This window comes from Capricornis sumatraensis, chromosome 11 (assembly GCF_032405125.1).
Source record: "Capricornis sumatraensis isolate serow.1 chromosome 11, serow.2, whole genome shotgun sequence".
Taxonomy (NCBI): domain Eukaryota; kingdom Metazoa; phylum Chordata; class Mammalia; order Artiodactyla; family Bovidae; genus Capricornis; species Capricornis sumatraensis.
The window spans coordinates 80293883-80316308 of NC_091079.1; the positions used below are offsets into that span (position 1 = coordinate 80293883).

General features: G+C 43.3%; 1 protein-coding gene and 1 pseudogene across 1 annotated transcript in view; one reads left to right on the top strand and one right to left on the bottom strand.

Moving 5' to 3' along the window:
• The first annotated feature begins 4628 nt into the window (after window positions 1-4628).
• On the top strand, window positions 4629-4934 carry LOC138088624 (small nuclear ribonucleoprotein Sm D2 pseudogene; annotated as a pseudogene).
• Window positions 4935-19301: 14367 nt separating this feature from the next.
• The window catches only part of ATP6V1C1 (ATPase H+ transporting V1 subunit C1), a 40082-nt gene continuing 36957 nt past the window's right edge, over window positions 19302-22426 (bottom strand). Inside the window, exons 12-13 of the mRNA XM_068983497.1 lie at window positions 21588-21714; window positions 19302-20172 (exon numbers count right to left, since the gene is read on the bottom strand). Coding sequence (XP_068839598.1) covers window positions 20077-20172; window positions 21588-21714 — 223 coding nt within the window. The 3' untranslated portion in view covers window positions 19302-20076. The remainder of the gene's footprint in view (window positions 20173-21587; window positions 21715-22426) is intronic.

A 22426-nucleotide genomic window follows, 5' to 3' on the forward strand; every position in this document is an offset into this window, starting at 1 on the left:
TGACTCGTTGCAACCCCATGAATTGCAGCACGCCAGGCCTCCCTGTCCATCACCCACTCCCGGAGTTCACTCAGACTCATGTCCATCGAGTCGGTGATGCCATCTAGCCATCTCATCCTCTGTCGTCCCCTTCTCCTGCCCCCAGTCCCTCCCAGCATCAGAGTCTTTTCCAATGAGTCAACTCTTCGCATGAGGTGGCCAAAGGATTGGAGTTTCATCTTTAGCATCAGTCCTTCCAATGAACACCAAGGACCTATCTCCTTTAGGATGGACTGGTTTGATCTCCTTGTAGTCCAAGGGACTCTCAAGAGTCTTCTCCAACACCACAGTTCAAAGCATCAATTCTTTGGCACTCAGCCTTCTTCACAGTCCAACTCCCACATCCATACATGACCACAGGAAAAACCATAGCCTTGACTAGACGGACCTTAGTAGGCAAAGTAATCTCTCTGCTTTTGAATATGCTGTCTAGGTTGCTTATAACTTTCCTTCCAAGGAGTGTCTTTTAATTTCATGGCTGCAATCACCATCTGCAGTGATTTTAGAGCCCAAAAAAATAAAGTCTGACACTGTTTCTACTATTTCCCCATCTATTTCCCATGAAGTGATGGGACCGGATGCCATGATCTTCGTTTTCTGAATGTTGAGCTTTAAGCCAACTTTTTCACTCTCCTCTTTTACTTTCATCAAGAGGCTTTTTTGTTCCTCTTCACTTTCTGCCATAAGGGTGGTGTCATCTGCATATCTGAGGTTATTGACATTTGTCCCAGCAATCTTGAATCCAGCTTGTGCTTCCTCCAGCCCAGCATTTCTCATGATGTACTCTGCATAGAAGTTAAACAAGCAGGGTGATAATATACAGCCTTAATGTACTCCTTTTCCTATTTGGAACCAGTCTGTTGTTCCATGTCCAGTGCTAACTGTTGCTTCCTGACCTGCATATAGGTTTCTCAAGAGGCAGGTCAGGTGGTCTGGTATTCCCATCTCTTTCAGAATTTTCCACAGTTTATTGTGATCCACACAGTCAAAGGCTTTGGCATTAAGTGAGATTAAAACAAATACTCCAAAACGAGAAACCAAAGAGGAACCCCAGACAAATGGCAGTTACAAAATCAGAAAAATGATAATTAAAATAATGGAATATACACATATACATATACACCTATAAGCAAAGTCAGAACAGTCCAACAAAAATAAAGTACAATAGTTTGACCCAGCAAACAAAGGAAATCAAAAATTATATTTACCAGTTAAGAACAAAACTAACTAAAGCACAAGCTGGAAAACAAAACCAAAGCAGAGTGCCAAGTGGGGAATAAAGCAATGAAAACAAAACTAACAAATATGTTGAGAGGAAAGGAAAGAAAAAATAGATATGCAAAGTTAAACAGAGATAGATAAAGAAGATTTATATACATTAAAGATTAACTGCAAGGGGAAGAGAACAGTAGGAAAAGCAAAAACAAAGGAATAAATGTAGAAAAAAATAATAATAGGTTTTAAAAAAATTTTTTAGGAAAAGAAAAAAAAAAAGAAAGAAAACTCCACAGAACTGCAAAAGTCCAACAGAGAGGCAGAGGTTTATAACAATGATAAAAAATGTGACTGAGAAAAAAAAAAAGCTCAGAAGCTGAATCAGACTTCATAGTGCCAATAAAATCGACAACTACAACAGAGGCAGGGAAAGAAAAAAGAAAGTCCAGAAGAATCTACAGAACAAGTCAAAACATAATAATAAGCGGTTTTCTTGAGTCACTGCTGTCCAAGTCCTTTCCCTCACTGGGAGTCTCAGTCCACCTCACCTCCCTAGGATGCCCTCCAACACTGTGCTGATCTCTGGACCTGCTGTGGGGGCCACTCAGATTCTAGTCTGGGCCTGCTCCTGTGTGTTCTTGCCTCCAATGTCCACAGCTATCAGAACTAGTGCATTTTCTTTTGTGGGAGCTCTCAGTGTCCTTTTATATATTCCATAGACACAGAGTCTGCCTAGTTGATCATGTGAATTTAATCTGCAGCTTGTACAGCTGGTGGGAAGGTTTTGGGTCCTCCTCCTTAGCCATGCTGCCCCTGGGTTTCAATTGTGATTTTATTTCCACCTCTGTAGGTGGTTTGTCCACTAGGGTTTGCTCCTGAGGCTGCCCTGGAGGGCTTGGGTTTGCCCCTGTGAGGGCCAGGTGTTGAGGTGGTACAGCTGCTTGGATCGCAGGGGTTCTGGCAGCACCAGGTACTCAGGGGGGTTGGCGGCTAGGGCAGCAGGAAATATAGTGCTCTAGAAGGGAATGGCAACCAGTATTGGCCAATACACTCCAGTATTCTTGCCTGAAGAACCCCCCCAATAGAAGAGCCTGGCAGGCTACAGTCTACAGGGTTGCAAAAGTCGGACACGACCGAAGTGACCCTGTGTACATAGACACAAGACTTTTCTTGCCTGTGTCAGCTCTGCCCCAGTGAGAATTGAGTGTGAAGGTGGTGCAGCTGCTTGGCTCATGGGGACCCTGGCGGTGCCAATTGTGTAGGGACACGGACTGCCTCCGCTGCAGGAGTTATGGCCCTATCAGAGTCTTTTTTGAGCCTCTTGTAGCTGGTAATCAGAAGGCCTCTTTGGCCAGTCTTTCTCTATCTCCGCCTGTTTAGGCACTTAAGAGGGCTCCCTTGCCTGGGGTCCTTTTCTGTTTGGCACATCAGGCACATAGAGGGGCCCCCTGGCTGGGGTCCTACTCTGTATATTGGTGCGTCAGGCACTTAAAGGGGCGCCATGGGTGGGGCCCTACTCTGGTTCAGTGCATCACGTGTTTGATGGGCCAGCCTCTCTATTGTTCAGCTGCCAATGTAGGCTCGTGGGGAGAGAGCGGCTATGGTGATGGCTCCACCCACTATGCATGACTCAGCAGTATCACCTTGCTTCCATGGCTGCCTGGCTTTCCTCCACAGGCATTTCCCACCACAATCTCCTCCCTCACATCCCCTGGATCTGACTCTCCGCAGTCAACAGCAGCCTCGCACTGGGATTCCACAGTCCCTAAACTCCAGCTCCCAGCTGCTGCACCTTTCAGGGGACCTACGTCCCTGTTCGGGGTGTCTATGGCAAGGACTGTCTGATTCCCATTCCATTTAGGCTGCCACAGGTCAGTTGTTTCACTCTCAACCTTAAATGTTTCTCCTCTGACTCACACAATGGCACCCATGTGGGGATCAGACCCCTGCTTCAGTCCCCGGCGCCCCCTCCACCCCCATCCCCCACCCCTCACCCCTTGGAGGGCCCGTCCAGTGCTACTAACACTCCTGTTTTTCCCCCTAGTTCCTTCATCCTGCTGAGATTTGTGTGGCTGTATATATTCTTTTCTGCTGATCAGGTACTCCTGTCCCTCCCAGGTGGTGTCCTGCATGCACTTCTGAGTCTGACGGTATATTCCTAATGTATCCACGGAGAGAGATGTACCCCACGTCCGCCTGCTCCTCTGCCATCTTGTTCTGCATGCCAATATTCTTGCCTGGAGAATCCCATGGACAGGGGAGCCTGGAGGGTTATAGAACATGGGGTCACAAAGAGTTGGACAGGACTGAGCAACTAACACACACATGATTATCCCAGCATTGTTATGAGGATTAAATGAGATAATGAGTGGAAACCACTTAGTGCAAACACTTATTAGGCCTTCCATAAATGTTGATAACGATACAGGAAATTTTCAATAATTATCTCATGCTACATATCTGCGAGTAACGACTCTTGTCTTACCTTTTCTAAGCACCTCTTATAATGACAGTCCTTAAAGATATCCTTTGTAAAAGATATTTAAGCATGTATCTTAAACTCTAATCCAATAAAGCTACCAAAACAAATCTCCTACAATGAAAACATTGATTTTATTTTTGACATATGGATAGCTGGAGCCCCCCACTGTCAGGGGAGCCCTAACTATCTGATTTTTTTTTCCATCCAATTCTCAAAACTCCTAGGAGCCTTCTAGGAGTCCTGAGAAGACTCAGGACAATTGGTTAACCCAAGACAACAGAGAGCTTCCCCTGTGGCTCAGACAATAAAGAATCAGCCTGCAATGCAGGAAACCCAGATTCCATTCCTGGGTTGGGAGGATGCCCTGGAGAAGGGAATGGCTACCCATCCCAGTACTCTTGCCTGGAAAATCCCATGTACAGAGGAGCCTGGTAGGCTACAGTCCATGGGGTCACAAATAGTCATGACTGAGGGACAAACACATGACAACAGGTCCCACCCATGTGGCAAAGAACCTGAGCAGACCAGCCCTCTCCATAATAACAGGAGATGCTCCCCAAGAGTGGGATAAGTTGAGATTTCTTGATGTTTCCAGAGTATTCTCCAGTCTCTTCCCCAGATAGAAGCCTCCATCCTCCTCACCACCTCCCAAAGAGCTGAGCCCCCTCTCACTGTCCTTCTGCACCCTGGGAACTCTGGTGCATGGAGACTAGCCAGACCCCCATGGCAGACACCTCATTGTCCCCACTCTGCTCTGCTCTGAGGAAAGGATGGAGCCTGGGAGCCACCCAGCCTCCTCCTCTTTAGAAATCAAAGTCTGAAACAGGCAGTGAAGAGGCTGAGGAAACGGAGGAGGCAGAAGTGACCCGAGAGCGTAGCCGCCACCACCACCATGGGCCTTCTCAAGAAACGCAGGGGCGAGACGATCCCAGAGCAGCTGCAGACGCGGGAGGAGGAGAAGGTTAACCCGAGACCACTCTCCGTGCTTGCGCAGCCAGTCAAGAACAACACCCAGGTGCCCATCAGCTGCCACAACAACAGGAAGCTCCTGGACGCTGTGAAGGCCTCCGATGGGCACTGCAACATGGTGCTGGAGAACGCGAAGGAGAGGTGGGCCGAGGTTTCCAAGGGTGGCAAGGGCAAGAAGTCCAAGCCAGTCAACAAGGACCGCTGCATCGCAAAGATGTTCCTGTGTTGAGTCATCGTGGTCCTGTGAGACCCGCTCATCCCTGACAAGGAGAGGCCTCCTCCCCACCGTCAGATCCTGCCCCTCATTCTTGTTTATTAAACAAAAACAAAAATACTAAGGAGCACTGATATTCCGTTTAAAACTGCAACCTCTCCCCCACATCTCCAGCTTTATTCCTCTCCATTGTGTTTATCATCTTCTTACATTCTGTTTTTCTTGATTTCTTGGTTGTCTGTTTTCCCCTTCTAGAAAATAAAATCCTCAAGGGCAGGGATTTCTTTCTTCTTTGCACACTGCTATATCCTAGCACCTAGACCCTGAAACACAGTAGGCTCTGAAAATATTTCTTAAATGGCTGAAGCAAATGAAGAGTATTTATTGGATTTGAAAGTGGCTCTGTCTTGGAGAAGGAAATGGCAACCCACTCCAGTACTCTTGCCTGGAAAATTCCATGGACTGAGGAGCCTGGTGGGCTACAGTCCATGGGATCGCAAAGAGTCAGACACAACTGAGCAAATTCACCTTCACTTTACCTTCTTTTTGACAGATCATAACAGGTCAAAGCTTAAAATTTTCAAATATTGTGAGCTTTACCCATGTCCTCCTTGAAATATTATGAAAGTTTATCACAAGGATCTCTAAAAAGGCTGAAGTTTTTAAATGGATGCAAGGCTTAAAATAGTAAATGATACTGTTTTCTTTTTTTTCTTCTATCTGCTTCGTCCCCTCCACCAACACCGCCGCCTTCCCCCACCCACCCCTGCCCTCCATTGCAACATACACATATACATCCTCTTGGATTTTGCCCCACTTAGGCATCTAGACTGTTTTATAAATTAAAAAATACCATGATGGAAGGAGGGAGGAAAAAGAGTCTGTTTTTAGTTTTAAAAGCCTAGGCCCTTGAGAAAATTCAGAGCATAGGAAAATCATGAGTATGGGTCAGATATTTATACCCTCAGACCAGGAAAAGATTTCCCAGGCTGTTGGTGGCAACCACTTGTTTTCTGTATCTATGACTCTGTTTCTATTTTGTTAATGGTTTTCTTTCTTTTTTTTTCTATTTTTAAAAAATTTGTTTTATTTTTGGTTGCTGTGTGCAGGGCTCTCTCTAGTTGTGGTGAGCAGGGGCTACTCTTTGTTGCAATGCAAGCACTTCTCCTCGCGGTGGCTTCTCTGGGTGTGGAACACAAGCCCTAGGACACCTGGGCTCCAGTAGCTGAGGCACGTGGGCTCCGTAGTTGTGGCACAGGAGCTTAGTTGCTCTGTGACACATGGAATCTTCCCAGATCAGGGGTCAAACCTGTGTTCCCTGCACTGGCAGGTGGATTCTTGTCCACTGTACCACGAGGGAAGTCCCTTTTTATTTTTACTATTTTAAAAATGTGTATTTATTTATTTGGCTGTGTTGGTTGCAGCATCAGGATCTTGGTTGCAGCTCGTGGGGTTTCCATTGCCGCTCTCAGGCTTCGCTCCAGTTGCAGTGAGCAGGCTGTGGAGTGCGCAAGCTCAGTAATTGCAGCATATAGGCCTAGTTGCTCTGGGGCATGTGGGATCTTAGTTCCCCAGCAGGGGATCTAACCCATGTGCCCTGCATTGGAAGGCAGATTCTTAACCACTGGACCACCAGGGAAGTCCCTGTTTTGTTTTTTAGATTCCACATGTTAGTGAGACCATACAGTATCTGTCTTTCTCTAACTTACTTCTGTCAGCATAATACCTTCTAGGTCCATCCACTTTATCACAAATGGCAAGATTTCATTCTTTTTATGGCTGGATAATATTCCATTGTGTGCATATGTGTATGTATATACACAGTGTGATATTCTTCATCCATTTGTCTGTTGATGGCCACTGAGGTGGTAATGTGATGTTTTACAAAAACAACACAGATATGTGGGATTATGGATTATTTTGTGTGTTCTGTTTTGTGAAAAAAAAAAAAAAGAGAGAGAGATGACAAATTTAAATTAATTTGGCTCCAGGCATACTGGAACAAGATTTTGTTAGTGCCTCATTCTCCCCCTTACACTGAGGCTCTTCCCGGACCCAGTTACAAGTCTTACACGGCAGTAGATGTAGCCACAACTAACATAGCTTCCAAAGAGGACAAGTAAAGTGAGCCGCCTGGGATCAGGAAAAGCAGCAGGAGGAGCGGCAGTGAAGTCTCCTTGTTTAAATGTATGTCATGTGTATTCAGCTCAGATATTTCTATTAAGCTCATATTCTATGTGATTAATACAATTTATAAGGTTTCATAGATACATATAACTATAGTGTTAAACAACAAATTGTGCGGCTACCTTAGACACAACTTCAGAAAATTCACCTTCTGAATTATTCCTTCTATATGACTTCCTGATCCTTTATTGACAGATCTAAAATCCTCATGATTTTAAGTGTCTCTTGCTGATATTTTGCAATAGGAAATCTAGGCTTAAAGAAATTTCTGCCAGGCCATTTACTATTAGTGGTGACTATTTCCCTCATTAAGTTACAAAGGAATGAGGTACTTTAGAACCCAGAAGAAGCCTCCTGAACCTCACTTGGCGAGATTCTGTTATATGTAGGCTATTCATAGGCTAAGGACTTGAGGTTTACTGTATGTGTGATGGAGACACATGAAGATGCCCAAGGAGAAAGTGATCTCTGTGTTTTAAACCCTGCCTCTTAGAAGCTACTTTTATAGCAGTATGAGCAAGGGTTGGAGCACCAAGACTGTGTGAGCAGGAAGTGGGCAGCTGCAGTGATATGAGGTAGAGATTATCAGCCCATAGAGAGAGCTATTAATTGCTGAGTGCCCCACCTGTGTCAGAGAAAAGAGCTCAGTGTTTCTCACTGCTAATCTTCACAATAACTTTGTGAAGGAGTTCTTTTCACAGTTGAGACAGATGGAGACTCAGAGAGGTTCGTTAACGTTGCCTAAGTTCACACAGCTACAAAATGTTTGCTGTGGTTGTTCCAGTGGCTAGGTGCTACTAAGCATTCTTCAAGGAAGAGGACAGCCCCACTCAACAGAGAACCACTACATCCCAAATGCCAAAAGTGCCTCTTTCAAGAAATACTGGAGACAATCTTAAAGTACATCTCCCTGCCAGACTGGAGAGAAGTGGGAACGAGAGATGGAATTTCAGAAATAGATGATCCAGAATCTATGAGATGTATTTTGTTATTCAGTTGCCAAGTTGTGTCCAGCTCTTTGCGACCCTGTGGATTGCAGCACACCAGGCTTCCCTATTCCTCACCATCTCCCAGAGTTTGCCAAAGTTCATGTCCATTGAATCAGTGATGCCATCCAACCATCTCAAATGAATGACACTAAGAAGAGCTCACAAAGAGAGAACATTCTGAAAAACCAGCAAACTCAGCATCTAAGTGTGGTTCCTGGAGCACCTGGAATCCATCAGCATCACCTGGAATTCATTAGATGCCAAACCTTTGACCCCATCCTAGACCTGAGGAGTCAGAAGCTCTGGGTTGGGGCCAACAACCTGTGACTTAACAAGCTCTCCGGGTGATTCTGATGCACAACCAATTGAGAGAACCATCGAGGGAAGGGTTGGGCAGAAAATGAGGAAAACAGTGCAAGAAAAGAGAAGAAATGAGAGTTTCTGGAAGAAGTGGTCAATGGGGACAAAGGCCGTGGACTCAAGCAGAGCGGCCACTATGTCTGATGAAACAGGATGTTCTCGATGACTTTGCCAGGAATAGTTTTCCACGGATGGGCAGACTGAGGGCTTATCTGGAATAATAATAATAATAATAAAATGGAGAGTAAAAGAAAAGGGAGAGATTGCTAAGTAGCTTTAGAAGGACATAGGGTTAAAGGAGAGTTTTTTGTAAAGAGGACAGAATTATGCTTATATAAGACAAAGGTGAAAAATAAAAAAGAAAGAAAAAAAAATTAGAAGCTCAAAGTGACTTACTGTCACAAGATTGAGCCAAGTGTTGCAGGTAGCAGGAGCAGAGAAATACTGGTTGAAACAGGACATACCTTTCCAGAAATGGGAATGACAAAGGCAGGGAGAAGTCCAGCGGTGTTGAAAAAGCAAGGACATTTAACACTTAGCATGATGCCTCCCACCCAGCAGGCTCTTGGGACTAAGGAGCCCACTAGTTCCAAACTAAACTTCAGTTTGACTGTTCAGTGGCCATGTGGCCTTAGGCAGAGCAATGGACCTGAGTCTCGGTTTTGCCCATCTGTGAGAGGCCAGATCTTAAGCAGAGCTCAAAGGGGCAGGAGCTGGGAAGGAACCTTGGAGAATGGGAAGTTCTGGAACAATTCCTGTGAGGATTGGGAGACAGAGACCCATAAAAAGAGCATGTTCACAACCTGGTAAAGGGTACATAAGGAGCTTGTGAAACCAGAATGGTATAAAACTTAAAAATAACGTTCCAGCTCTGGACTGACATTCCAGTCCTTCTTATTTTGGTTCAACTTCTGTATACATCCAACAAAAAATAACTCTAAACCCAGGATTGTGTGGTTACTGAGAAAGGAAGAGCTGCTTATATGGGATTAATTTTATATATCATTCTTGACTGGATCACTGGGTACCCAGACAATAGTCAAACTTTACTCTGAGAGTTTCTGTGTGGGTGTATTTGGATGAGATTAATATTTAAATGGGTGGACCCAAGTAAAGCAGACTGCCCTCCCTAACGTGAGTGGGCCTCATCCAATCAGTTGAAGACCTGAATAAAACGAAAGGCTGACCTCCCACTAGTCAGAGAGAGTTCTCCTGCCTGATGGCCTTCGAGCTTGGACATTAGTTCTTCCTCATTCTACTGCAGAGTCTGGCCTTCGGACTCAAACTACGACATCAGCTCTGGAGGTCTGGGACTTTCCAGCCTCCATAACTGTGTGAGCCAATTCATTATAATAAATCTCTTCTCAGAGTTTCCTATTGGTTCTGTTTCTCTGGAGAATCCCCCCAACTACTCGACTGGCTCCCTGCATGATTTCACCATTCATCCCCCTCAGTTTCAGAGAGGATTTGAAAGGGCCGCTTAGCATCATGAAATTTCAGGCAAGCCTTTCAACATGCAAACTGTTCCTTACAGGAGCAAAAGCAGGTTCATTGGAAAGTGGTTCTGAAATGAAGCAAGAATAAGGGAAAACAGAATAAACAGAATTACCAAGGGAAAACAATTAAAAGAGAACCAGAATGGTAAAAGATTGTGACCAAACAAAATAAGGCATGAAAGATATGCAAAGTTATCAAAGAGGGAGTAAAAAGAAGGAAAAATGGAGAAGTCTTGATAAATGTTATTGGGGCCTCACAATTTCAATGTGGGATTTGATGAGTTTGGGGAGACTAAACTGGAGAGTTAACTTTTCCAGGGAGGAGGAACTGAAGCTGTGTGTCTGAGTTTGAAGATAAGAGCCTTCCAAATCATTTATTTTAGAAAAGGAATTCTGAAGCAAGGGCAAACAGCCAATTAAAATCTGTAGCACTTTGGGAAAAGCTCACACTTCCCTTCAACTGAAGTACCTAATTAGACGGCCCCATTCCAGAACTAACACTAGCAATTCTCAAGCAATCAATTCCTTTTCCCCAATGGTCACACCTCTCTGAAGTTGCAGTACTTCCTGAAAGAGTTAGCCATGCGATAATAGCTGAGCCAGATGAATACCTTGAATGACTTAAGAGGCAGAGGCAAGAGAGAGGTTAGAGTAGCAACCATTTATATGACAGACGCATTTTTAAAAATATTTATTCTCTTGGCTGTGCTGGCTCTTAGTTGCAGCATGTGGGATTTTAGGTCTTCGACTAGGGATTGAACCCCGGGCCCCCTGCATTGGGAGAGTGGAGTCTTAGCCACTGGACCACCAGAGAAGTCGCTCTGATAGATTTCTATGTTAAGTTAAAGAATAGAGAGCATAGCTTCTTGTTTCCCAGCAGAAGAGCAGAATGGATTGAAGCAAAAAGACAACTTGCCCCTGTTATGAATGTGGAAGTGAGACACAGACATATTGGGAAAATGAGATGGAAACCACAGAGTCCTTCACCCCCACGACCCCTGTTGTCATATGTTGGCTATTGCCAAAGAGCTGCGGAGTTAGCTGGGTATGTATCCAATAGGATCTAAACGGCCAAGTAATTTTATAAACACATGATGACTAGGAGTTTGAAGAAACTGGTGCAGAAATTCATAGTAAAGTTCACAAATTACTAAACTCTGCCTGGATCTCCATGGACATTTGCAGGATAGCAGTGAGTCTGTTCGCAAAGCACTCTTAAAAAGTGACGGGGTGGACAGCTTTGGGGTGCAAAGTCCAACATACTTCCTGGCATAGAAAGCTCTCAATAAATCCATGTGCTGGATGAACCCAGCACTGGCCATAAAGGTGACAAACACGATGTAAGAAACAGAGTGACAAACACATGAGTAAGAGCCCTGCTGGGGATTCTTGAAACACGTCAATCAGACCCTACGGTGGGTTCCCTTTGCTATGAGAACTCAACCTAGGTTCTCTGCCGTGGTCTGTAAAACCCTACCTGGCTTAAAACTGTTGACACCCCCTCTCTGCTTAAGCTCTTGGTCAGAAGCTGTGCTGGCCTTGCTATTCAAACCCTCTGGGAGCCTTCCCTGCAGGGACCTTTGCATCTGCTGTCCCTCCAGCCAGGGATGGCCTTCCCCTAGTTCTATGCAGGCCCAGTGTCTTCTAGGGCAAGTCACCACCCTATTTAAAGCAGCTCTCCTCACCCCTTCTCAGCCCAGGTCACTCTCTCATCACCTCACAAGGTCAGAGGTGAAAGGCTGCACTTGATGTGTTTGTTGCCGCTCCACCACCAACAGGTCAGCTTCAGGTGGGCAGGGTCCTTCTCCAGACTGCTTTGTCACAGCCGGGTTTTCACAACTAGTCAACATTTGCTGAAGGAAATGGATTCTGCCCTCAGGGAACTCGTAATGTGTACCTTCAGGGAAGGGTTGTCTTGTCCAATGAAAGAATGTGAAGTTGCTCAGTCGTGTCCTGACTTTGTGACCCCATGGACTGTAGCCTGCCAGGCTCCTCTGTCCAAGGGATTTTTCAGGCAAGAACACTGGGGGGCGGGGGTGGGGGGGTTGCCATTTATTTCTCCGGGATATCTTCCCAACCCAGGGATCAAACCCAGGTCTCTGTTACTGTAGGCAGACTCTTCACTGTCTGAGCCACCAGGGAATCCCCTGGTGAATGAATGAACTAGAGATATTCTCTGTAGAGTGTATTTATATTCTCTATAGAGAGTGTAGAGGAGTGTGTGACACATACTAAAGCAGCAGAGAGACCATCAGACCAGTTAATCCTCACATAGCTTACTTTCTCAGACACTGCTGGGAAGGAGTGCTGACTGTTGTCATGACAACTGGCAATAGTAGAGTTCCCTGAAACAGACGTGTGATGACCCGGTAGTGGGGGAGGGGTCCGCAGCCTGCTGCAGCCAAGTCCAACTGCAAGGATGAGTGGAACAAAGGAAAACACGAAAATAAAGACACTGACAGGAAAGGCCATTAAACCTTAGAATAAATAGCAAGAGTACTGAAAGGAGTAAAACCTTCAAGTGTAAAACTCCACATCTTTCATAAAGGGGAATTCAAATTAATTTTTTAGCTACATTGATATATGAGAAACGAATTGAGGGAATTTGTATGTAATGTGAAAATTTAAAAACCTGGCAGCCTTTTAAAATTTAGAAATAATATATAGATCATAAAATTTGTCCTTTCAAAATGTCCAGTTCAGAGTGCTGTGCTGTGCTTAGTCCCTCAGTCATGTCTGACTCTTTGCAACTTCATGGACTGCCTGCCAGGCTCCTTTACCCATGGAATTCTCCAGGTCAGAATACTGGAGTGGGTTGCCATTCCCTTCTCCAGGGGATCTTCCCAACCCAGGGATTGAACCCAGGTCTCCCACATTGCAGGCAGGTCCTTTACTGTCTGAGCCACCACTTCAGTGGGTTTTGACATATTCACAAAGCTATGCAATTATCACCATTATCTAATCTCAGACTATTTTTCAGTTCAGTTCAGTCGCTCAGTCGTGTCCAACCTTGCGACCCCATGAATCGCAGCACGCCAGGCCTCTCTGTCCATCACCGTCTCCTGGAGTGAAAGAATTGGGTACAATTAGCAGTCACTCCCCAGAGAAGGCAATGGCATCCCACTCCAGTACTCTTGCCTGGAAAATCCCATGGGCGGAGGAGCCTGGTAGGCTGCAGTCCATGGGGTCGCGAAGAGTCGGACACGACTGAGCGACTTCATTTTCACTTTTCACTTTCATGCACTGGAGAAGGAAATGGCAACCCACTCCAGTGTTCTTGCCTGGAGAATATCAGGGACGGGGGAGACTGGTGGGCTGCTGTCTAAGGGGTTGCAGAGAGTCGGACACGACTGAAGCGACTTAGCAGCAGCAGCAGCAGTCACTCCCAAATCCCTCCCTTTTCCCGGTCTCTACCAACCATCAGTCTTTCTGGATCTTGGGCTTTGCCTATTCCTGACACTTCATATAAATGGGATCATACAAATATATGACCTTTTATGTCTGGCTTCCTTCACTTGGCATAATGTTTTCAAGAGTCATCCATGTTGTAGATTGGAACTCCATTCCTTTTTCTGGCTGATATTCCATTGTGTGGCTGTACCACAGTTTATTCACTCATCCATCATAAGTTGATGGGCACATGTGTTGTGTCCACTTCTTGACTATTATAAATAATGCTGCTATGAACTTTCATGTACAGGTTTTGTAAGGATATATGTTTACAGTTCTCTGGGGATTATGCCTTGGAATAGAATTTCCAGTCACAAGATCCTGGTGAGTTTTTAATGGGGGAATTTCCCTTCAAACTATATGTAGCTAGAGAAAAACTGATTTTAATTCACATGAGATGCAGAAGAGACAAGAAAGAAACAATCATCAGGTAACATAAAAAAGAATAATACTAACAATAAAAAGCAGCTAACAAGTTAAACCCCTCCTCTGTGCCACGTGTCTTACTAGGAAGTTGGTACACACCATGAGGTTTAATTCTCACAACAGTCCTAGAGTGTTGTTATGATTATCCCTCTTCTGCAGGTAAATAAATGGGTTCAGACCCCAGGATGTCAGGCTGCCCAAGACCACACAAGAAGAGAGCACAGAGATCTGAACGTGGCAGGTACGTCCAGCTCCAAGGGGCCAGCAGAGACCGCAGACCGCTGGGGCATTCCTCGCCAGCACCCATGGCCTAAATTCTCCATCAGAGAGAGTCTGGTCAAGTTGAAAACAAAAATAAAACCATAATAAAATAATATTCTGCTTTCAGAACCCACACAGAGAAGCTAAATTAAAAAGAAGGAAAGCATCCATTTTGCACAAAGGGACATTGTTCCGTGGGAAAGTGAGCCCTTCAGATCTGTGAGCAGACATTCCTCTAGCAGCAGTGCTCGGGTGCACTGAGGCTGAGCAAGGTTGGGGACAAGGCTGGTTAGGAGGCTGTCAAGAGAGCAGGACCGGGGGTGGAGAGGGGGAGGAGGAACCCCGAACGCTGGAGTGCCTGGATGCAAAGGGCGAGACAAGGAGCAGAGAACAGAGGTGGGTGTGAGAGGCTGGAGTGAGGTGTGGAGGTTTGAGTTTGGATGTCACTCTTTCCTTCCTTGGCCAGTTATCCTGCCACTGGGTTCAAGGAGGCAAAACCTGTGACAACACATCACTGGTGAAAACCACCCGCACACAAGGGAGATGTCTGTGTACACAACTTGCCTCTTTCCAAGGCCACCCTGTAAACTGCTAGACTTCTTGCTGAAAACCTGAGCTGTTCGCTATTTTATGAACCTCTTAAATCCCTCCAAGAGTCAACAGAGACCAATAATGTCCTTCAAGAACATGTACTGAACGTCCCCTCAAAGTCTCCCTCCAGAGCCTGGCATGGCAGCCGCTCTGCCCACAATGAGTGCCAAGTGAGCGCTGACTGACAGGAGAAATTACACTCCCTTTAGAGCCACCCAGCTGTGTTTTCAATCCCGCTGGTTCAGTATTTCCCATCAGAAACAGCTTTTGGTCTTTCAATACTGCAACGGGTTTACCCTCGTGCGCAGAAAGGCACAAAGTACGCGTAGCTGTCTTTTGTGATCAAAGAGAAAGCTGTCTCATGTAGCAGTCTGAGGCCCATCAACAATGACCCAGAAAACAAGCCTTTGCTCTCCTGGGAAATCAAGTCTTGCAATCAAAGTGAAAAGAAGCTGGGCTGGCTCTGCCAGTTAAGAGACAAAGAGAGCCACCAGATATGCAGCATGTTAGAACATCAAGAGCAGAACAGCTCCTTGCTCCAGTGTGTCCAACCTGACACAGTGTGCTAGCCACTAGTCACCTGTAGCTGTCCACGTTAACTAAATTCAAATAAGATCACAAGGGCAGTCCCTTAGTCACCCCAGCCACACTTTAAGTGACCTGTGGCCACCTGTGATAAAGGCCACCACACTGGGGAGCAGAAACACAGAATGTCCATCACGATAGGAAAATCTCTTGGACAGTGCTGAACCAGACTAACCATGTGGTCAGATCTGAAAAAAAAAGAAAAAAGAAAAAAATTAGACACAGATGTATAGAACAGTCTTTTGGATTCTGTGGGATAGGGCGAGGGTGGGATGGTTTGGGAGAATGGCATTGAAACATGTATATTATCATATGTGAGATGAATCACCAGTCCAGGTTCGATGTATGACGCAGGATGCTTGGGGCTGGTGCACTGGGATGACCCAGAAGGATGTACGGGGAGGGAGGAGGGAGGGGGGTTCAGGATGGGGAACATGGTTATACCTGTGGTGGATTCATGTCAATGTGTGGCAAAACCAATATAATATTGTAATTAGCCTCCAATTAAAATAAATAAATTTATATTAAAAAAAATAACCCCCCCCAAAAGACTATTCTGTACCCACTGACAGAAATGACAGGTTGACTTTTTTGGACCGATATCCTTAACTGTTTTCAGACTTTGGATTTCACAGATCAGTAAAATACCTTTTTCTTATTTGGGGTTGCCAAGTTTATACTTTGTCAAGTAAAGCTGCCACCAAATGACTTTGTTTTAAGGCCCACCAAGGCAGGCACTCTGCCTTTTTACTGCCCAGCATCATTTAGGCATATGGCCTGAACCTAAAACAATGCCTGGTGCCTAGTTTGTGCTTAATAACTGTCTGCTAAGTAAGTGATTATACAGGCACACACAGACATCCTTATTTTTTTCATTTTATTGTTCGTGAAAACTCTGTCACTAGCGGGCACCTGAAAGGTGTCTGGGTTCCACACACACACACACACACACACACACACACACACAGCTGGATTAAATCACAAAATGAATGAGTCATCTAACATTTTCTGAGAACTCTACATGAATAAATACTTGTAACAAAATATTAACAAATCAGAATGGGCTTCTCTAAACTGTATTTCACAACTACCCTGAGGGGCAGTGAAAGGGGACGGGGAGAGACTGTTAGCTTTTCAGCGGCACCAGAGTGCCCTCTTGTGGGAAAATAAAGTGCTTGTGTGGTCTCAACTTTTAAAAAACAAATGATGTTTCTAGTAACACATTAAAACCTGTACTGACAAGTAATTATTCTGAGAATCAGCCCATATATGTATACCGGTCACTATAAAATCTGGCCAGTTGTGTTGGTGAAAAAGATAATTAAGAATGGTTTGTCACAGAATTATTCAACGAGGTCATCTACATACCTAGGAAATAGTGAGACCCATGAGAACTGCTTTTTAGGTCTGACATTCTGGTTTATCCTCTAGTTAAAAAAAGACTACTACTACTGTCAGGTTTAAGGCAGTGTTGCACATACTGTTTACTCCACTTTTGGGCAAACATCAACAAAAACTTTTGCTGTATCCAACTGATTTTTCACTTTTGATATCTTTTTTTGTTGTTTATAGAAACCATTCTTTGAAACTCTGTTATGGCTGTACTTTTACACTTTATAAGTAGTGATAAATCATACCCACAGTGGATCTTCCATTAAAAGACTAAAGATGGGACTTTGATCATTTTAGATGGTTTTTGCAAATTTCAACCTGATACTCTGTGGCCTTGCAAGGGCAATGGACACCGACACTGGTCAGTTTTGGCCAAGGCAGAGCTTTCTGCTTCTCCTGATCCATGCAGATGTAGAATGCTGGTCTGGCTGACAGGTAGGAAAAGCTGACTTATCCATGATGATCCTATTAAGTGTGGTCTGTGTGAAATAGAGAAGAATCACTATCTGAATGAGACCTCAAGAAGCTCACAAATTTTTAAGTCAACAACCCCATGTGGGTGGAGGGGTTCAGAAGATGAATCTTTAAAAACCAGTCTCAGATTGCAATTGGCTGACACTAGCATCTGAGCCTCGTGTGTGTTTGTAGGTAATTCCTCAGATGTACTCCTTAAGACTGTTAACCACAACTCTAGAGAATTTAGCAATGATTTTGCATTTTTATTAAATTCTGCAGGTAAAGAACCACTGTAGACGTAAGCTCAATTCTGAACAACTGTTAGGAAATGTGTGAGCTGCCTGCCTTTTGCTTCGTTGTAAACTTTTTTCTTCTTGCGTTATTTTGACCGTTCTTACATGAAGGGTGTTGTCCTGTTTCCCCTCAGTTTCATTTTTTTAATCTAGCTAAACAATCCCAGGGGTATTCTCTACTGCTAATCACTTCCACGGTTTTATTCTGTTTCCTTTTTCCTCTCTCAAGTCACTGGACTTGGATCTAAGAATATTCTATGGGTTAATCTTCCAGTAAATAAAATAGTTCTGATGTGTCTTGTTATTCTTTTTTAAAAAGACCAGAATTACATTCATATATTAAAATAAAGCTATCCATGCTAGCAAAATAAAGACCATAAGAAAACTTTACAGTACTGAAATGGGTAAACTTCCATTTAGAGACAAGAACTAAATTAGGGAAGTTTTCAACACATTTCCTCTACAATACTGTTACAGACTTTCTAGAACAAACCATCCTTTACTAAAGTAAAGGAAACAATAACCATATTTCTTCTAAAGGCCAGCAAGGTTTTCATTATAAGCTGTTCCATAATATTTGTGTATACCATTTTTAACCTCATGTGTGCGTGCTGAGTCATTTCAGTTGTGTCCAACCCTTTGCGATGCTATGGACTGTAGCCCGCCAGGCTCCTCTGTCCATGGGATTCTCCACGCATGAATACTGGAGTGGGCTGCCATGCCCTCCTCCAGATCTTCCTGACCCAGAGAGAATCTGAGTCAGTTTCTCCTGCATTGGCAGAGGGGCTCCTTACCACTTGCGCCACCCGGGAAGCCATTTTAACCCTGTGTACATAATTTCCAACATTTGGGGCTATTTAAAGTGAGAGCAGAGAACAGTTCACATCTGCTGAGTATCTGTTCCATACACGATATTACTTTAAACATACTGCTTGATATATGCTCACTCAGAAAGCTCCACCCAGAACAAACAGCGTCTGCTTAACGGCGACTCCATCAAGTAGGAAAATCTTCCAGGCTGAATAACGTAGGCTATAAAACCCAGCACGGAACACCTGGCCACATCGTCCAAATGTTCTGGGCCAAAGAGTGACATGGTTCATTATCTGATGACCCACACTCCATGCCTTTTCCACATCACTGTCTATCTTGAAAAGAGATTATGGAATGTGCTTGCCTCAGTCATTCAGCGCCTACTAGAGACTGGGGGCATGGGAGGAAGACAAAGAGCCAGGCGGTCAGAAATCTTAGGCTCTGAAGAGTCGGACACGGCTGAGTGACCAGACAACGACGAACACTAGGTAAGCAAAACAGTGAGGGACAGAGCGTGTGAGGGATGATCCTATTTTTATTTAAAAATAAGCTGTGTGTGGTTATGTATGTTACAGAGATATAGGAGAAAACCTGAAAAACTATGTAAAAACTTCCTTGTAAAGAAGGAATTGAGAGGGCTGGAGGGGTGGCCTCAGGTTTTACTTTATAGAAGTCTGGATTTGCTTGAAGTTAAGCATTACTTCTGACTTAACAATATACAACTTTGAAACCAAACAGATTTAGGAGGCTAATTTTCTAGGTGGAATATGATAGTTTAGAAATGCCCTTAACAAGTAAAAACCTCTTTCATTTACAAGCCTGTGAGGGCACAATAAAGGGAGCACTGCCACAAAATCTGATTCCAAAAGCTCACTCAGGACATTAACCTAAGTCTTATTCCAGAGATCTATCAGGCTAGCCATGCCTCTTTTCAAACCGTATCAAACATAACACAGATGTCAAGATGAGGGCAAAATTAACAATCTTAAAAAACAAACATAAAATAAGGACTTAAGACAAAACAAACGACTAAAGCAGCAGAGTTCTACTAAACTTTATTCAAAACTGGCCCTACTTCCTAATTGAGATACCCCAAAGTCTAGTGTGCAAATATAAATACCCATCACATGTTCAAAAATAATCTTCCAATTGGTGCTCTGACCCAGATTTGGCACACCTGAATCATCACGCAAGTCAGCCACGGTGGTCACCTCTTGGTATATACAGCACAATCCTGAAAGCGACACAGGGCATCAGCCACGACACCATTCATTAAGCTCTCAAACTGAACTGTACTCTTGGAAGTTACGCACACCACAACCCACCTTTGCACAGGTAATTTTATTCTCTCCTGTGGGTGTCAACAGTGCTCAGAGATTATAATTTAAAACATTCAGAAAGCACATACCTGAATATTGTCACATTTTCTTTACATCACGATTCAGTAACTATTAAACAATTATGTCTACTAAATACAGTGAACAAGATGGCATAACTGTTTACACCATTCCCTTGTAAACAAGGCTTTTGTCACAATAGTAACAAATGGAATTAATGCATACCACAATATGGATAAGGAAAGACCTTCTTTTTAAATAAACTATTCAATTCATAAATAAACTCTGATTTTTTTTCAGTACACATTTACAGACCTGATCAATAAAAAGAAACAAGACATATAGTTTCCTTTTAAAAAGAAAATGTTGCGAAATGGACCTGCACCAGAGAAGGCGCCTAGGAGAGAAGGTGAGAAGCAAGCAAGGGGTAAAAGAGAGTTAAAAGTGCAGCCCTACTGCAGCCTATGTCTGTTAGCAAACACCGACACGACACGAGGACAGGGCTGTGTGGAGGGCTCATTTTACTTGAATTCCAGCAAGTTGCAATCGATCTTATAGTACACATAGGGGTAGTATTCCTGTTGACTCAGGTTTAAGCCTGGAATATCCATAGGAGCCTACGGAAAAGTCAGATGATTATTCAACTAAGTACTTAGAGAAATGAAAAAAGGAAAAGAAAAAAAATACTACCATTCACAGGCATACCTTGGAGATAGCAGATTCTGATCCAGACCACCGCAATTAAGCAAGTGTTACCATAAGCCAAGTCACATGAATTTTTTGGTTTCCCACTGCATATTAATGATATGCACTTATTATACACTTACTATAGTCTACTAAGTGTACAATGGCCTTTGTCTTAATAAACAATGTACCTATGTTAATTTAAAAATACTTGATTGCTAAAAAATGAGAACCATCATCTGACAATGCACAGTTGCCACAAACCTTCAATTTGTAAAAAAATGCAGTATCTGCAAAGTTCAATAAAATGAAGCACAATGAAATGAGGTATGCTTGCACCTTCTTAATGAACTGGGCTAAGTTTACACATTTTTCCTAATTTAATCTGAGTTCGACATTGTTAACTCCAGTTTGCAAATAAGGAAACAATCTCAGGCTGACCTGCCCTGGGAAACAGAGTGAGTGAGTAGTAATGCCAGATTCAAGTACTCTGCCCTCAAAGCCTGTGTGGGTTTAACCATGACTCCACCATCCTTTTCTATGCATACTGTATAAAATTACTTTTTTAGTCTCAGGCTTGTGGTATTGAGTTTATGAGACACAAGGCTTATAAAATGATGATAAAAATAAACCAACTGTGATTTTTACTGATACTGCTTAGTATGCATGCATGTTATAAGAATTTACTGGTATGAAATTATGCATGGGAGTTAGACTTTACATATTATCAACAATTCCATGAAAATTTAGAGTCATTTCCTGCATTTTGTTCCATTAAGAAACCTTGATTTTTCTCCCATGGGTTCTAACTAATGCACATGTGAAATACTGCTATTCTAAACTAGAGAGAAAATATCAGCAAGCTATTTGAAACAAAAAATATAAAAGCCTGCTACAATTTTAAACAACAGCAGCAACAAAAAGCACACATTTTTGTATGCTTTTGTATGCATAAATGATCATACATTTGTTTTAAAAAAGATATAAACATACACCATTTTAGAGAAATGATAATTCTCTTTAAAAATGCTCATCTATTGACTGCTACTTCTACCAAATAAAGTTACAGTAATGACTTATTTTCTTCCTGTCTGCAATTTGTAATTCTTGTAAACAACTAGTATCACTGCTTGTGTGGGTATTTCTGCAGCTATAAACATCAGATCTACAGCAAGATAATGACTGGCTTTTAGAAATACCAAGAAGCAACTACTATAAAATGGAGTAAGCAAGGTAAATTATTTACTAACAAACTGAGAATCTTAAAGCAATTAAATAACATCTTCTTCCAATAATTTTTTTCTGAAATTCATCCAGTTCCTATTCTACCAGGCTAATAAATACTTACATCAATAATAGCTGCTGCGCTGCTGTCTAGATGTTTATACAATTCATGTAACACTTCTCTTAGTTTCTTCATTGTTTTCTTATTGGGTTGAAGGAGCATTGCTTGGAAGTTCACTGGCAAGCCATACCTTATAAGGAAGCAGAAATACAGGATGTAACACAAGCAAACATATGCAGAGATTTTCTGCTTAAAAGCAAGTATTCTCATACTCTTCTTTAATCACAGTTAATGGGGAGAGGGTGCCTCATTTTAATAACCACCTTTACAAGTTCAGAAACTCAACACCTTCTCTGGTCCTCACCATCCATTAGAAATCTTTAAAATGAGAGCCAACTGTCTACTAGGAATTACTTTTAATTAGTCTTTAATTTTTAAGGTAATTTAGTACTTGCCTGGAAAATCCCATGGACGGAGGAGCCTGGTAGGCTGCAGTCCATGGGGTCGCGAAGAGTCAGACATGACTGAGCGACTTCACTTTCACTTTTCACCTTCATGCATTGGAGAAGGAAATGGGAACCCACTCCAGTGTTCTTGCCTGGAGAATCCCAGGGACGGGGGAGCCTGGTGGGCTGCTGTCTATGGGGTCTCACAGAGTCGGACATGACTGAAGTGACTTAGCAGCAGCAGCATGCCCACCCTCAGCAGACAGTGATAATATGTAAACAGTACAGTGTCTCTAGGTATACGCAGGGAATTGGCTCCAGGAGCTCTGTGAACACCAAATCCAAGGATGTTCACCAATCCAAGGATGGTGTTAAGATTTGCATATAATCTACATATATCCTCCCATATACTTTAAATAATTTCTAGGTTACTTATAATACAATGTAAATACTATG